This window comes from Larus michahellis, chromosome 4, assembly GCF_964199755.1.
Source record: "Larus michahellis chromosome 4, bLarMic1.1, whole genome shotgun sequence".
Lineage (NCBI taxonomy): Eukaryota > Metazoa > Chordata > Aves > Charadriiformes > Laridae > Larus > Larus michahellis.
Genome location: NC_133899.1, coordinates 41,143,337 through 41,159,527, shown reverse-complemented (window position 1 = coordinate 41,159,527; position 16,191 = coordinate 41,143,337). Strand labels below are relative to the sequence as shown.

General features: G+C 43.4%; 1 protein-coding gene across 3 annotated transcripts in view; it reads right to left on the bottom strand.

The window, feature by feature from the left end:
* SLC35F4 (solute carrier family 35 member F4) overlaps window positions 1-16,191 on the bottom strand; it is a 121,789-nt gene that overhangs the window by 11,792 nt on the left and 93,806 nt on the right. For 2 of the 3 annotated variants that reach the window (XM_074582412.1, XM_074582409.1), the window contains exons 2-4: window positions 12,807-12,995; window positions 8,396-8,693; window positions 798-1,017 (exon numbers count right to left, since the gene is read on the bottom strand). In XM_074582412.1, the coding sequence (XP_074438513.1) occupies window positions 798-1,017; window positions 8,396-8,693; window positions 12,807-12,995 (707 nt within the window). The remainder of the gene's footprint in view (window positions 1-797; window positions 1,018-8,395; window positions 8,694-12,806; window positions 12,996-16,191) is intronic. The other variant, XM_074582410.1, reaches the window with a different exon arrangement.

Below are 16,191 nucleotides of genomic sequence, written 5' to 3'. Positions count from 1 at the left end.
ACCCAACATGACCATTAGGCCTTGAGCCATTTCAAGAGAGAAATCTGCATCAGCAGAACTGGCAGAAGGCCTAGCTATTCCTTAGCCAAGGTATAAAGTCAACAGTTAAATTGCTGCATATTAGGAGATTTGTGTATGTGAAATTACAGGAAACATGCTTGCTTTCCACCAGATCCAGCCACACATTATTTTGCCGGAGTTCTTTTTTTTGTTTTGGTTTTTTTTTCAGGGTCCATATTACTGCCAGTGAGTCCTTTAACACTTTAGTGCAAAATCCACCTTCGTCCAAAACCCACCTTTGTGCAAAACGGTTGCTGTCCCTTTCAATCTGTATTTATCACATGCACATGTGTATGCATTTATGTGTATGTAAAATAGGGTGGCATAAGAAAAATGCATTACATATTGAAAACAGCTATCTATCCAAATGAGTAATAAAATTGCATTGGTTAGAACGTAAGCATTCATCACTATGTTTAAAATAAAATTAATTGACTGTACTTCAGCACTGTAACCCAAGACAGAATAGGGTTTTATGAACTGGAAGTCCTCCTGTTCAAATTCATCAAATTATACTTAGCTGTAATAGCTTCTTGAAATTCCCACATCCTATTACCTCTGGAGCCTGAGATCTCTAAGTGATCGTCAGGCTTAGGGTTGCATCATAAAATTAAATGAGAAACGGTTTCATGGTATATACATACCATAATGCGGCAGTACTATGGCAGCACAATAGCTTATGGATTTAAGGGCAATTGTGAAAACAAGAGAGAGTTGAAAATCAGGCATGTCATTACCCGTGCTCCCATGAACCTGTCTTTCAGCACAATCCAAGAAAGCAAGAAGACAAAAGCTTTGTTACAACAGAATAGGGCAGAGACGTCTGTGGCTGTCAGCTTCTTTAAAGCCAGTAAATACAGGTAGTTAGTCAAAGTCCACAGAATAGAAAAGGGAGCAGTCCTTTTAAGAAAGAGTTTCAGCGTCAGACCATCTTCACCAAAAATCCGACTGCATTCCCTGTGAAAAGCAAAGAATTTAAAACTCAGTTAGGATTTTCCTTAGCATTCACTCCAGCACAACAAACATTCATTAGACTTTTATCACATTCAATTAAGTGCTTTTCCTAACTACTCCGCACACCCACAGGAACCTATTGTTTAATTCACATAGAGAAAAATAACCTACAGTCTTCTAAAAACAGCAATTTCGCAAATAGAAAAGAAGTAACTTACCTGGAATAATCACACTCTACGCAACAATAATCCCAGGGACTCACACACAGAAATGAAGGTTATTTATAATGCACTGACAGTTCTCAGACTCTGCCTTCAAGGCCAGGAACAGGGGGATTATAACTGCAATTTTTTCTCCGTAGGTTGACAATTTTTTTCTTGCTTTGCTCCAAAACCTGTTTTTATTCTTACTAAAATATATTCTCAAGTATGGCCAAGTAAGCTTTAAGAATTGCCTAAAGACACTCAAAAGTCACGGACACGTCACCATGGTGGGAAAGTGAGGCACCAGCCAGTGGGACGGAGCCAGTCAAACAAGAGTGTAAGAAAAGGAAGGAAAGGGGAGGGAAGGGTAGTTAACAGCTTTATTTTAATAAATGGTGAAAAGTTGTGTTCGCTTAGAGACATTTCCTTATGGATTAAATTGCAAACAAAATCTCTAGCTTCCCAAACACTGCGTCACACGCAAGTTAAGTGAGCTGTTTGCTTCTTAGGGTTTCAGGAGAGGGAAGGGTCGGCTCAGGAGACTCTGCTTTTGGGGCCAGCCCCCCTGTGCAAGCAGTCCCTGCACGGACTAAGGGGAGACCGAGTACTCCGGCACACAGCTTGGTTCAAGGCACATCACTGCACCTCTCCTGAAACATTCCTACCTTTCCCAAATTGGGAAGGATATTTTTTAGCAACTCCACTGTCTGCATTCTTGCTTAAAGGTATTCCTTGAGATATTCCCAGTGTGCTTCATTTCTTGAGGCGGCGGGCTCTCTGACACATCTGTTTAAAACATGAGAGGTCCCACGAATGAATGCTTCACACAACCGAAACACCAACGGAGTGAACCAAGGCACCATCGATCTGCAATGCATCCTTAGGAGGCAACATTAAGGGACTCATCTAAATGCCACAAGGCTGTGTTCGGAAGACTGCTAAAACACTAATTACGTAGAACTAATTAGTAACTTCAAAGATTGCACTGCAATGAGAAGTCAAAAACATTTGTTATTTGCAGGGAGGTGTGGTGTAATAATTATTCTGATTTGGCTTTGCCTTTAAAGACAGAATCATTTTCAGGTCTCCTAAACCATTTTTAGTAATTCTGGGGAATTCTGCTGTTAAAAATATTGCAGTTTTTTACTATTAGGAATGGAAACCATCGCTCTCGTTTTGAGGAAAGTAGAATAATAGCGTCTATGTAATACATGAGATCAGCCACGTCTTAACCTAAATGATTCGATGATTCTACTTAATAACCATTCATTCCCTGCTGCCACTAAAATGACACAGGGTACAAAGCAGTCACTTCTGGCAATAATAAATTCCTTTCTCAAACTCTGTGCCAGGGTGTCCAACAAGTTAACACTCAGGCAGGCGGATCTGCTAATTATCTCCTTCACCCTAGCTGACCTCAGTGTTCTCAGAAGTCAACTTCTTCTCCAAAGATCAGATCAGAAACATTACACATAGAAAGAGAATAGCTAGTCGTGTGTATCATTTGTCTGAGATGCAAAGCAAATACTCAGCAAAGCAAATAAACTGCACCATGGCTGTGTCACCATTACACGACACCAGAGCCAGGATGCCCAAGGATGTAAGAACAGATCTGCATTGTGAACCACAGACCTGTATGGAGCCGGCTCTCTCCAACCCAGTGGGAATTCTGCCGTGGGTTTTGATGCACGATTGGATCGTTACATGGTTGTAAATCCAACCTGTCTCAGAAGCTGTCAGGATCTGCCTTAGAGGAAACAAGCTTGTGCTGTGTTAAAACAAGAGAGGAAGGTGCCTGGGCTGCTCCCAGCAATGCAGGGCACAGTAAAGTACCCCAGCGCTATGCTGAGAGCGTACAACAGCAAAACCACCCAAGCACGTCACTCTGATGGACTCTGCAAGGCGGCAGGAAAAGCTCTTCTACAAATGTGCCACGGGAAATTATACCCCTGTCATCTGTCACGGCCCCCCCACTGCCAGGGAGATGCTGGGAATAAGCCCGGGGTTTCTGCTCCTCCATCCATGGGGAGGGGGGGGTGGTGGCTTCCAAAGCCAAAAAAGGGTGGGGAGGGGGATGCCAGAATGGATCAGGTTTTGTTGTCCTGCAGGTCTCTGGGACGTCTGCACACAGACAAACTCAGAGCAGAGTCAGGAGGACGGAGTCTGAAGCACCCTGACTGTGAATCCTCGGAAGGAGGAAGCCTCAGTGATTATTATATTATTCTGGGTTGGTCTCTGTGGGCTGGTCAACTATTTGGGAGAGGCAGTTGTGACAACGTGGCAAATGTCACTTATCTCTGAGTTCCCAGAGGCTGTGGGATGAGCACAGACTCACAGCTAGGAAAAGGAATCTGGAAACACTTCACAGGCCCCCGGGCAATGGCCTGTTTAAGCAGATGGAAGAGCATCCATTACACACAGTAGCATACAATGACCAGACAAAACAGGAGCCAGCAGTTCCTCACCTCTCCATTAAAAATAAACAGCAAAGGCTTGTGACAGGGTTGTGCTGAGCGAGACAAGGAATTCACCTCCGTGCCTAGGGGAACTCCATGAATAATGCTCAGCGAGTGAGGAGAGAGGAAGAACACTTTATTTTCCCAGTCATGGCTACAGTAGATTGCCTCGGGCTTTGTGAGGGCTGGTTGCTCAGTGGTTAACTCAGCCTCTTTGGCATGCAACTAAAATTAAACTTGCAGGAGTCATCACGACATGACAGTGATTAAAACCCCCGGCTCAGGAGAGACGGCTCCATGGATTCCTCCCCATACAGATAATATCGGTAGGCTGTTGACATAAAGGCAGAGACACATCTAAGGGCAGCTGACCCTGAAACTATGACACAAATTATTTCCAAGTGCACAAGAAGTCTATTTAAAACCTGCCCTCTAACATAAATAGCTCTTTTTATTTGCAGGTAGCCCTCAGCCATCAGCTCTGGGCCGTGTGCCATGCTCTCAGGAATTACAGCACCTCGGGCAGTCATGTAGCTCTGCCTCTGGCACCCACTAAAGAGCTCGCGTCGCCTCTTCGTTATTCTGATGCCAGCCCCTGCAGAAGAATGGGTTTATTCGCCCCTGACGCACAGCAGCCCCTGGAGTGTAATGCAGCAGCTGGTTTTGAAACAGCTTACAGAAAAAAAACAGAGCTAACAGACGCTACCTGGGGTAACGTGAACACGGCGAATGTAATTACATCACCCGGATTAAAACTTGGCAAGGCCACCAGTGACATTATGGCAGCAAAAAGCACCGCAGGACCTTTGGTGAGCACAAGTTGTCACTGTGTCATTTGGTCCTTCTATCTAAATGATGGCATCTGCTGCAATAAAATATCTTCCAGCTCCATTTCAGGAGACAGACACCAAACAGAGTGATGGCGGCTGAGCAACTGGGGAATTGTTTTCCAAGAGTGATCATCGAGATCACATTTTGCTGCTCATCTGAACATTAAGAAAGAGCCTGGCCAGCTGCATTTATCAGCTCAAGAGCTGGAACAAAAGGGAAGGGAATTGTGCGTGAGCCTTTCACACAAGCAGTGACTGGCTCAGGGGGCAGCACCAAGGGAATGCTGTCCCCCAACAAGGAATGGCCCAAGAAAAGCCCTGTTTTGTGCTGCTGGTCCCCCTCCCTACCACTGAGCCATGTGGTAGCAGCAGCTTCAGGCAACAGAGATCCTCATCTCTCCTCTGAAAAGGCGCCTGCAGTGAAGATCTAGGTTTGCAGTGCTACTCCAGAAGTGGCTGGGGAAGCTGGGCTGAGCTCCTGCTGCAACACAGATGGAGAGATTCGTAGGTGACAAACTTGCAGATGACAGATGACAGCAAGTATCAGCGACTTACGACTCTGTTTTTACTTCAAGTGACGCTCACATCTTGTTATCCTCCTTGTTAAAAAACCAACTCTTCCCAACATGTTCGTCTTTCATTAAACCTACACCTTCCTACATTCTTCCAGCCAGTGCCTCAAGGCTGCACAACTTCGGCTATTACCTAGTGGATATGTTCTGGCAGAAAGCTGTTGAATGTCGCACTGCTGTCCTTGAGAAGCCAAGACAGCGGATGGGGAGGCAAAATTTATTGACATTGAATATATTATCCACCTATTGCAAATTATAACTCTATTAGGATCCTATGTCAAGGCTGTGGAGTGTCTTCTGCTGTGGTAAACACCCGCAGCGTTAGATTTCCTATCGCCGAGCTTACTGAGCTTCAGGTCATTTTATTCATCACTAACACGTGGAGTTTCAATCTCTTTACGTGGGACCTCATATGAGAACAATCTACAACACTGAGAGGATACCAAGAGCTGTGTGTTCTGCTTCAAGACAACCAAGACACTTTGCTGAAATGCAGCAGGGAGGTAATAACCTTGAGTTCGTTTCTAAGACAACAAAATTTAATTTCTAAGGTAAAGCATGAAATACACAATTTACAATCCCAAGGATTATAAAACTTTCATAAAGTTGAAGACTGAAACTACTACCCTTCCAAGTGGTATTTACTGAATTAACATTGGCTCCATACAGCTTTGCCAGCCTGGGGCAGCACTCTGCAAGTCATTCGCATGATCAGTGATCTCTGCCAGGATATCATAGACACTGTTTGTTCTGATCCACTGGGAATATATCCTCTGGACAAAACGTCATCTGTCTTTAAAGCGCTGAGTGAGTAACTACATTGTCTAGAAACACAAAGACAAATCACCTCTGGACTCTGAGGTAGGCCTGGAGTCGCTACAGGACGGGCTTTACTGACAAGAATTAGCTACTCCACAGAAATAAAACCAGCAAACGAAGCAACAAGAAATCTTACCAAATGTAATAAAAAGCCCTGTAGCAGGAACAACACCAAGAACACAAACCAAACAATTACACAAACAATTGATCTAGCTTTGAAAATAACCCTGTTCTGGGTAGGAGGCTGGGTCAAATGACCTCCAAAGATCCTTTCTGAACTAAATCTGTCTATAACTCTCCGAATGTACCTGCTCTCAACGAACCTGCTCTGGCAGGGGGGTTGGGCTAGATGATCTCCAGCAGGCCCTTCCAACCCCTATCATTCTGAGATTCTGTGTAATTTAAAAACTACAAATTATGCTTTTTAATTCTTTAAGTCATCAGAAAAACAAGCACTCATCCTGAAGAGATGTCCATTCCCACACTCAAATCATAACGTGGCACAGACCAAGTAGTTGGTCCCCATGATAAAGCCAGTACTTGCCAGCAGTTACCTCCTCCCTGGGATGGGAGTTCCTGACATATCTGGGATAGGTAATACTCTGGGAAGATGCCCATCAGCTCTAACACTGGTCTCCTGTTTCCACACATTCCCAAACCTACTTCACATCTCCATGTGTGCAGAAATTCCTCTGGGCCTGTAAGCATGTGTCCTCAACTTTAAAAGCTGAACTCCTAACAGCTTGGGAAATCCATCAATTATTTAAGCATACTGATATTATGCATTGCCCAAAATTTTGCTCTCATGGATATATAATCAACGAGCTAACTGCAGAGGATCTATCTGCAGGGATATTTACTCTCACCTTCTTCCTTATCTGCTGTGCATTTGTTATTACTTTACCCCATACCCAGAAGCCAAGCTGACACTGTTAATGTTCTTACAAATACTCCAGCAAGAAGCTGGATGAAGGCATCATTAATGTACAAAGCACTAGGGTTTTCAGAGAAGCAGTTAATTAAGTGCAACTGTTCAATTGCAGTCATGCTGATTTGACAGAAATGATAATTTAGGGCCAAAATTACAGATGCTGGCAAAAGCAGCCGAGGAAAGAATTTGGCCCTGCTACGTTCCAGCCTGACAGTCACAAATGGAATTCTCTGTGTGCTCGGCGACAGCCGTGCTGAACCCTCTGTCAGCGCGAACAAGGTATGGGCCACACGCTGGTTAATAACTTGCAGAACAGACATTTCTGCTGAAGTCAGTAAGATTGTTTTCAAAGCAAGTCTGCACTGGAGTAACAGAATTGGGGCCCCGCTCAAAATTACCCTGTGAATTTCCTCCCTCCATGGGCAAGATGTGCTATCACTTGGCAAGCTGAATTTAGTTCCGTCTTTTCAAGCTGCTTCTATGTCACTGTTGGATCGGTAGAATGAACGGAAATGGAGGAGGAACTGTGAAATGAATTGTCCCAGAAGGTGGTGGTACTTCCAGGCCCTGAGGACAGGTTAGATACGGCTTTCTTAAGAACTGGCTAGGGTGAAGCTAAGCCAGCTTGGTCCTGCTGCAGTGCTGGTGGTTGGACCGGATGATGCTGGGTTTGGGTTCCCCTCTCACTTTGTATTTCTGTGTTGTCACAGTGGCTACTGAAGTGAGATTTATAAATTTCCACCCCTGCAGACTAATGTTATAGTTAGTATTACAGACTCCTTTGCACTTGAGGTGGAGAGTTCAACTACAACATGCAGCCGTGTTGCACAAGCAAAGGCTGGAGTCTGCGGCATGTCTTCCCCTGGCTCTCACAACACAGAGGAAGGGGCATTTCCATGTGGAGCCTGACAGAAGATGGGACGAAGCCTTCCCATCATTTCCTCAGGATGACAGACACTCAGCCGTGCCAACTTATCCCTCAGAGCTAGAGGGGTGTGAGAGCCAAGAGTCTGCAACTTGCTTTAATTCCTACCTCACACAAAAGAGAGTAGAGAAGGCTACTAGGATGCTCCTCCTCCATGCCATGATCCAGCAGGAGGAGGAAAGGGCAGTTTTCATCCTGCTATACTTACTGAGCATAGAGAGCAAGCCATGGTCTTCCCCATGGAAACCATCTCCTCAGCTTTGAGCATCTTTCTTCTCAACTATGAGTTGTTTTGGTTGCACTTTATGCTACTGTTCTATCATAAATGGACCAGAACAGATTAATTAATGGCCTGATCCAGACAAGAACACAAAATAGAGAGATGTTAAATAATACAATAGCAAGATTATAAGCAAATTACTGACCTTTTCAACTGAGTAAAAAAATGCTCTAACAATCAATTATCCATTTATTCAAGCACACACCGCTCATCTGTTAGCCTTCTGTAAGCTATTTATGAATGAGATTTTCTGCAGCGTGACCTTTATTCTGCCTTCTGACACCAGGGGTCAAACTGAGAAGAGCAGTGATCTCAGTCCACAGAAATCAGGATGTTTAAAGGGATATTGCCATGATAAAGCCTACCTGAACTTTTTGATTGGAGACTGCTTTTCCTGTGCAGTTGCAAGGTGCCCAGAATAATAAATGGGAAAAACCATAATGTTCCAGTTTGTTGAGAACCAAGTCATGAAAAAAGGACAGTCAAAGGTCTCATACGTGATTTTGACAAACTGCGTGGTCCCGACCCAGGAAGAAGAGACGGACAAAATGATCAGAAATCTCCAGATAAGCTTGAGAAATGTGGATGTGCAAGACTGGCATCGTGTCTGTCCTACAGCTTCTTGGCTGCTGCTCTCTGTGTGCGTTTGTGTTCCTTCTTCTCCTGGAAAAAAAATAAAAATAGAAAAAGAGAAGAGTTGCACACATTATGAATGCATTCAAAACAATTCCTGGCAAAATCTCCCCTTCTGATCCAGACACAAACCATCCCTTGCCTTCTCCCTGTAATTCCTCCGTGTCCCACAACCACTGAAATCCTGCACAGAAATACTTCAGTAACACCGTCTCTGTCATTTCAAGGGGAGAGGCACAAAATGCAAACACAATACCGAGGCCTGAGGTAACAGCGTTACGGTTAAGCTGTTGCCACTGTTTGCTTTATCAGCCCTTCTTTCCTTCTCTCAGCCAAATCTCTAGAATAAAGCTACATCCTCCGGAACCAACTACATTATAAAGTCAATTACTGTGCTTGTGTGTAACACAAAAGCTATCTGAGCCTGTACATCTGAAGCCAGAACAAATTCTTATTATTCAAGATTTTGACTCAAGAGTAACTTTTTTATTTACTAGCTAGGAGGGGAAGAAGAAACACTTTGGTGGTTTTATATACCCAAGTGGAGAAAGGCTTTTTTCAGCCAAGTTAGTGTATTTATGTTTTTGAAGTTAAAAAAGCAAACTGGACAAACCTGAAGCTTGGCATGCCTAGAAATAAACCTCTACACATATGCAAGGAGGAATCAGAAAGTTGTGGTTCCCCTTTTTTAATACAGTACTTTTCAGGTCTAACCTGCAGACCACTGCAGATTTCCTAACGGAAGTGCAGAGAATTTAATCTGAGTGGTGACTTGCTCTCCAGACACGTCTTCCAGAGATGCCACCCACGAACCTTATTTTGATTTCACAGATCCCAGCTGAAAACGACGTCTGGAACTGCTGCATTGGATGCTGAGGAGCACTAACGCTGTTGCCCCATGAGCTCATGTGGCAGCAAAGAGCTCCAGCCATTTACCCCATCAGACCATAGCACATCAGTCTGACAGAAGAATCGGGAATTCCTCCTGAAAATCATGACCTGCAGCTATTCTTAGCTATTACTATCAATTATCGCTCACATCAACACATGATATGATATACTATATGAAACAATATAATTGTTGATGTTAAGAGGAGCTATAGATCCATTGCGGTGAGAGCACATACGCTGTCCTACATTCAACTTAAATGTGAAAAAGGTACCCTTTCAGACTCGGGTTTGAATTTCCTTTTTTATTACTGTTTCTGCTACAGCCATAAAGAAATGTCAAACAGAGGTTCCAAGTTATTACGTTAGACCAACAATACATCTAAAAAATGATTCATCGTAGCAGGGAGCGCATTTGCAATCAAGAATTCTGCTAACCAGGACATGGAGCTTTTTGTAATTTAAGTGTATACTGTACTATTTTTCCTAAAAGTAATCAGTATTCAGTGGCTCCATTGTTTAGTTGTGGATTAAGAATTTAAATAAAATTACAGGTTTATTAAAAACACGCAGAGGATAATCAGACACAGCTCTGAAAAGGCAAGCATCGTTTTAGCATTCTCTTTGGCTGCCGAGAGAAAAACAGATATTTTTATGGTGCTAATAATGACTGACATCTTCTATTAAAAGGTAAATTACAGTTTATTTGCAAGTTAGAATGGCTTAAAAAGAACATATTATGTAACATCCACTTGTGGGTTTTCCTGCTAAGCAAAACTACCAGGCAATTAGTCTTTCTTCAGCTAACAGTTAAAATAATCACACAACGATAGAAGACTAAAGCAACTTTATCTGTGCTTTCTATTTCTCAATTACCAAACAAATACGCAAACTGCTGTTACTATGCATGACACTCCCATTAGCATTTGACTTGTATTTTATAGACACAGGTTTGAATGTTAGGGAAAGGCACAGAAATCAACACTTGTTGCAAGTCCTACCTTGGATTTAAAGACCTATATACGTTTTAGCCCGATTAAATGTACAGCGGGGAGTTTTTGTAAGTGATTAATGGGTAGGATTTATCCCATGTAATGTAGTTAGCAAATAATTGTGTATTCAGACTAAATACATTGTCTAGGGCCCCTTTGTATTTAATGATAATGGACAGGCATGATGAGAAGGCAGCTGATTTCATCCTCGTATGTATCTAAACCCACTGGAGGCACTTACTTCGCCCTAGACTAGATATTTACATTCAAGTGAAACTGAGATGGATCCCCAGCCAAAGTGACGTAGTAGCTTAACGGTTGCTTTCAAATTACATGGGATGCGCACACCTAGATCTTGGCCAAAGAATCAAAAGGACAAGGTAAGAAATATCTTTTAAAATAACGACAGAGCTTGAACTCAAAGACATGTGGCGAGTAGCCACACGATTCATACTAAATAGGTTTCAGAATTGCCAAGACATGAAGCTGGGGCTGGACTGAGCTAGAAAGTAGCACTTGTGTTCGGATATCGATTGATATGCTAACGAGGAGAAAACAAATGGCTCAGCCAAAGTAGTTGGTAGATAGCCTTTTACAATTAGCGAGGTAGTAGAAATCCTTAGTGTCTGCACTTTGCTTGGTCTGAAACAAACCAACACACTTACCCTGCCAAGAGCACAGAAACGATCTGAGAACTCAACAAGGATGAAACAACAGGGAAAGAATGCAGATGCCACTGCAGGTGACACATGGAGATGACACTGATCAATGGCAAACTGTGTTGAAAGGCAGCAAGCAGAAATATCCCTACATAGTCCTTTTGTCTACAATATAATGCTTGCTTGTGATGTCTCTGTCATAACAGAAAAACTTTTTGCTTTCATTTTTGAGAAGAGTGAGATGAGGAAAACCAAAATCTACAGCTTTTCTTCTGAACTGATTTGACTACTTAGCAACTACACCCTCGAAAATAATATTCTTTGTATTTGTTTACCTACTCGTCAGGTCAGTCCTACTTAGACCTCACTGATGAGAAGGGGAAGATTAGGATAAAAATGGAAATTAAAAAATGCAAAATGAATGTTTAGAAGAGTATGATGTCAAGGCACTACTCTTTTCTCAAGGGGACTAAAGTCCCTTCTTAGAGAAGATGGTTTCTGATTTTGGATGTACCCTAGTGCCAGCATGCACAAAGTTATTTCAGCCTGATATCTGCAAAAATGAGAATAAATCGGTTTTTTGGTATCTTAGGTATGATCTTTACAGCAAAATGCTGTATCATCCACTCCTTGTAGCAATAATCACCTCCAATATTTTTCTGAGGGTTTCCATCAAGAGAGTACTCCTGAAGTACGAGATCCCTCCATTTTCCAACACAAGAATAAAATGGTTGGCTCTTGCTGCCATCAGTGATGAAGTGATGAAAAGGAAGGTTCATCTCCCACAGTTCCAGTGCACAAGGGAGATCCAACCTGTTCTTCCTCCCCTTTTTGCTCACAGTATCTATACAGACAGTCTTCCAAAGAACTTGGGCAGTTAAATTATTTCAGTCTTTTAAAGGCTCTCTCCTCCTCAACAGCACAATTCAGCAGACTCAAAGGCCTGTGGCCTCATATTGTAATGGCTCCCATCCCATCCCTGCTGGTGATGGATGGACATCACGGTGAAGATGTCTGCGCTCACCATACCTACAGGTTCATTTGAGCTAAACTTCTGCAGTAAAGTGGGTGGCACATTCCTGACGGAAGCCCTGATGTGCGGCTGATCGATGATCTGACCTGTGGTGGTCTTCCCTAGATATCCTTCCACCTGTTGCTCCTTCTCTTCCTCTTCATCAGACCGTCCATAGTATGAGCTGAGATTGTCATTGTCTTTGAGAAGGAACATGGCTGGCTCTTAAGGGTCCTGGCCTCTGGCCAGGCTGAAGCTGAGGAAACATAATCACTTTGTAAAAACTAACCTGTGTGCTAACATTAATCATCCTTTCAAGATCTTCTGTGCCTACTGGCCTTACGATTTCTCAGCTATCTAACACATTACACGTACCTACTGAGGTCCAGGCTTTTTCCTCCCATCCTTGCTTCCTTCCCACCTAACCCCAGTTTGCACACAGGTACAGGAAGGACTTTCACGTGGCTTTGCTGTTCGCAGCACCATAAACCAACGTCAACATGCTCGGACTCTGCACCATCTTTGAAAAGACAGACGAAAGAGGCCTCTCTCAGGCATGCCGTGACGCCGGGAATGCGGCTGTTATGCCTACCTGATCTGCTCTGCCTCTCGACTCTGCTGTGCCGACAGATTCCCAAGGGACTTCGATTCTGCAGCTCAAGAATGGGAGCAGCAGAATCTTCAGCAACAGATAGAGGGGAGAGCTGCCTAGTCATGCCTCTGTGTCTGCTGGGGCAGTTGCCTCCTGGCTTGCATTGGATGACAGATGATCGTGAGGCACCTGAGAAGAAAGAGTTTGCATCAGTTTGGCTGTAAACTCCCCTGGAGGAAAGCAGGGCTTTCAAACACTCTGTCAGTGAAATGCATACAAACGATTCAGCGGGAGAAAGGAAGCACACTGCGAAAATCAAGGTTTCAGCTCTTACTGGAATAAAGTAAATCAGTAAGTAAATAAATACTTAACTCTTTCCCCCCTTACAGAAAAAAAGGTGCTGCATGAAAACCAGTCGCTCCCCTGAAGAAATGAGAACCCTGCGCTGCAGTAAATTCTTAGCCCCATGGCTCCATCCATAGGGTCAGAACAGGCAAAGGAATTTTGTACTCACGTGGGCCCCTTCCTGAGCACTGACACTGAATCAGGCAAAAGGAGAGGTCACCATTCTCCCTCAGGGTGGAAAGGAGGGCTGAGGAACCACTGCCTCCCAGGGTCAGCGGTGACAGTGTCTCCAGAGGAGAGCGTCCCCTCTCCATCCTCCAGAATGATCCTTGAGACTCTTGTATGGAATGAAGTCGCAGCCACTGACAGGTCTTTTGGAGGAAGACTTCTGCTAAACCATTAAAGATGCCAGTTTTAAGCCTCTGTGTGCACCAAATTAGAATCTCCACGTCTTCAGAGAAGTTGCTTTTTCTTCTTCTGCTGGGTGCAGACAACACCGAGATGCTGCATTTCACGCAGAGGCTGTAGACAAGGCACAAGGCAGCAGACAAGACCCAGGTCCCAGAAATAGCAGTGGCACCAGATGAAAAGTTTGCCTGTGAGAAGGGCACTGCATTTAAAAGTAAGAGCTTGAAGGACTGGATTAAGAACCAGCAAACAACAGCAAAGATCGCAGTGCTGGAATCTGGCAGAGTGCGTCTGGTGATCTTGCACGTACTCCCAAATTTATTGAAGGGTGGCTGTGTAAGAGGTCAACACACAAGCAGCACAAGAGAGTCCTCTTCTCAGAAAGTCATGATGTCAGGCCATTTTGGTTAGTATAAATATGAGTTCGTGGTCAGTTGAGATCCCCCACCGCTTGTTTTGCTGATGCTACGTCAGCCGATCATCTTCCCTAACCTTATGGAAGACGCATATACCCAGAGCAGCCTTGACTTGGCCTTGACTGACCTTGCCATGACTTGGAAGGATTTAATTTGACAATCAATCACACCTATTTCACATTGTAAAGAATACAAAAATAGACACAAACCTTATGTGTAAGGTGCCAAATGTGCAACAAATACGGCAAGACATCTCAGAGGGCAACATTCTTTGTTTCAACATGAGCCATTCCAGTACACTTTGTGCAAATAACTCCATGCCAAACAACAACAGAAAAGTATACTCTAAAGCAAGGACTATATTAAAGATTCAAGAAACTATGTACTTCAAGTCAACACTCTTTTACCAGAGGAAGTTCAGAGGGTTCGTATAACCTTCAACGAACTATGAGCTATGTTTGATTCACCAGGTCTAACTACAAAGATCGCAAAGGAAGACATGTATAGAATATGGGATTATACAGAAAAATCCTCTCTCAGACTATTTAGAGCCTCCAAGGCCAGTTTTTACCCACCATGTAGACAAGTGATTGAACCAGCAGCTAAACCCCTAGAGATGATCCTTCTCAAAGATGCTCTGTCCTTTCTCCGCTGTTCAGTATGAGAGAACTCTGACACAAGGAGGATGCCCAAGTCCAGTTCCCACCTTCCCACATAGTTCTACAAATCCAGTCGATGCAGTATAGAAGCCACAGTCCATGACAGCAGACCCACAAAAGTCGACTTTGAAGGATTAAGACCTATATGATGCCTAAGTACAGTATCATCCCTCTTCATTTTTCAATAAGCACAACTCTCTACAGAGCTTTTTAGAGCCTACTGGCTATTTTCAGACCTTTAAAAAGCTGTTCACCTTCATATATTTTCTTACGAATGGAGAAAATCATGATCTAACCATGCAACTCCCCCCACGACTTTGTTCTACTCCTTTCATAACTCCAAGCCTTACTCCTCCTACTGGTAACAAACAAGGATAACATTACCTACTTTGTAAACATCTCACAACTGACTCTGAGGTTGAAAAGTTCATTAGAAATGGCAGCCCTGGGCCATTCACCTGACCAGAAGCAGCAGAACACCTTTGACAGCTGAGAGTTAGTTCCAGCCTCCGTGAAATTAAGACAATCAGTACTTTCGGGGCTAAATCAAAAAGGTACTTACAAATTTTCAGGTCCCCAACTTAAAGAAGCTTTATTTTCAGAAAGCGTTTGTTGACTGCCTGTCCTGAGAGAATCAGCCATTAAGATGCCTCGACCCAAATCACTCCTCACTTTGATATGCATCATTTAAAGAGATTTCATTAAGTTGAAAGACACATGCCACATCTCAATTCAGATATAATTTGGGACAAGATCAAGAATCACATTACACTCAGCAGAAGCCTAGCAGATGATCCACAACCAAAATTTCAAGGAAACCTATTTTTCCTCATATGCAGAGAGAGCTCTGAGTTATTTATATCTGGTACAACAAAGCAGCATCAATCTTTTCCTGTATGTTGAGAAATTCAGTAGTTGAGACCAAATCTGCAATTCACGAGATTGCATTTAATCTAAAGTCACTGCTTGATTTACTGAATTCTTTTTCCCTTATGCTTGAAAGTGATCGGATAGCACGGCAATTCATCAATATTTCATTGTTACAGCTAGAAAGCCTGGGCCATCTAATGCTACTGAATCTGAAGATATTTTAAGGATATACTTGGACAGGGAAGGTGAACAGATATATGCTGGGCTACCTTATCCAAAGCTGCTATCAGCAGCAAGGACAACAAATCACCATTTATATAGTACAGCAATGAAACCTCGCATGTGTGCAAAGTTACCCCACATGAGAGGAAGAGAAGGCAGAACTCATCTAACTCTGGTTCTTTGTCTCACACAGCAATTACCAGCTATCAAGGAGAGATCCACTATGACCCTCCACATTTAGAGGGATCAAGAGCAGCATTTTCCATTGAACTTCAGTATACCTTCATAAATCTCACACGCTTATGGGGACCTCATGGTCTTGGGCAGTGAGAGCATGTCCTCTCCAGACAGGACAACAGCAGGGTGCTGCCACAACTTGCCACGTGCAAAAGGAGAAGCAACTATGTACTAAAAAGATTCTATAATACACCTCCTCCAGAGCAAAGGAGTGACAGTGCTTGGGTT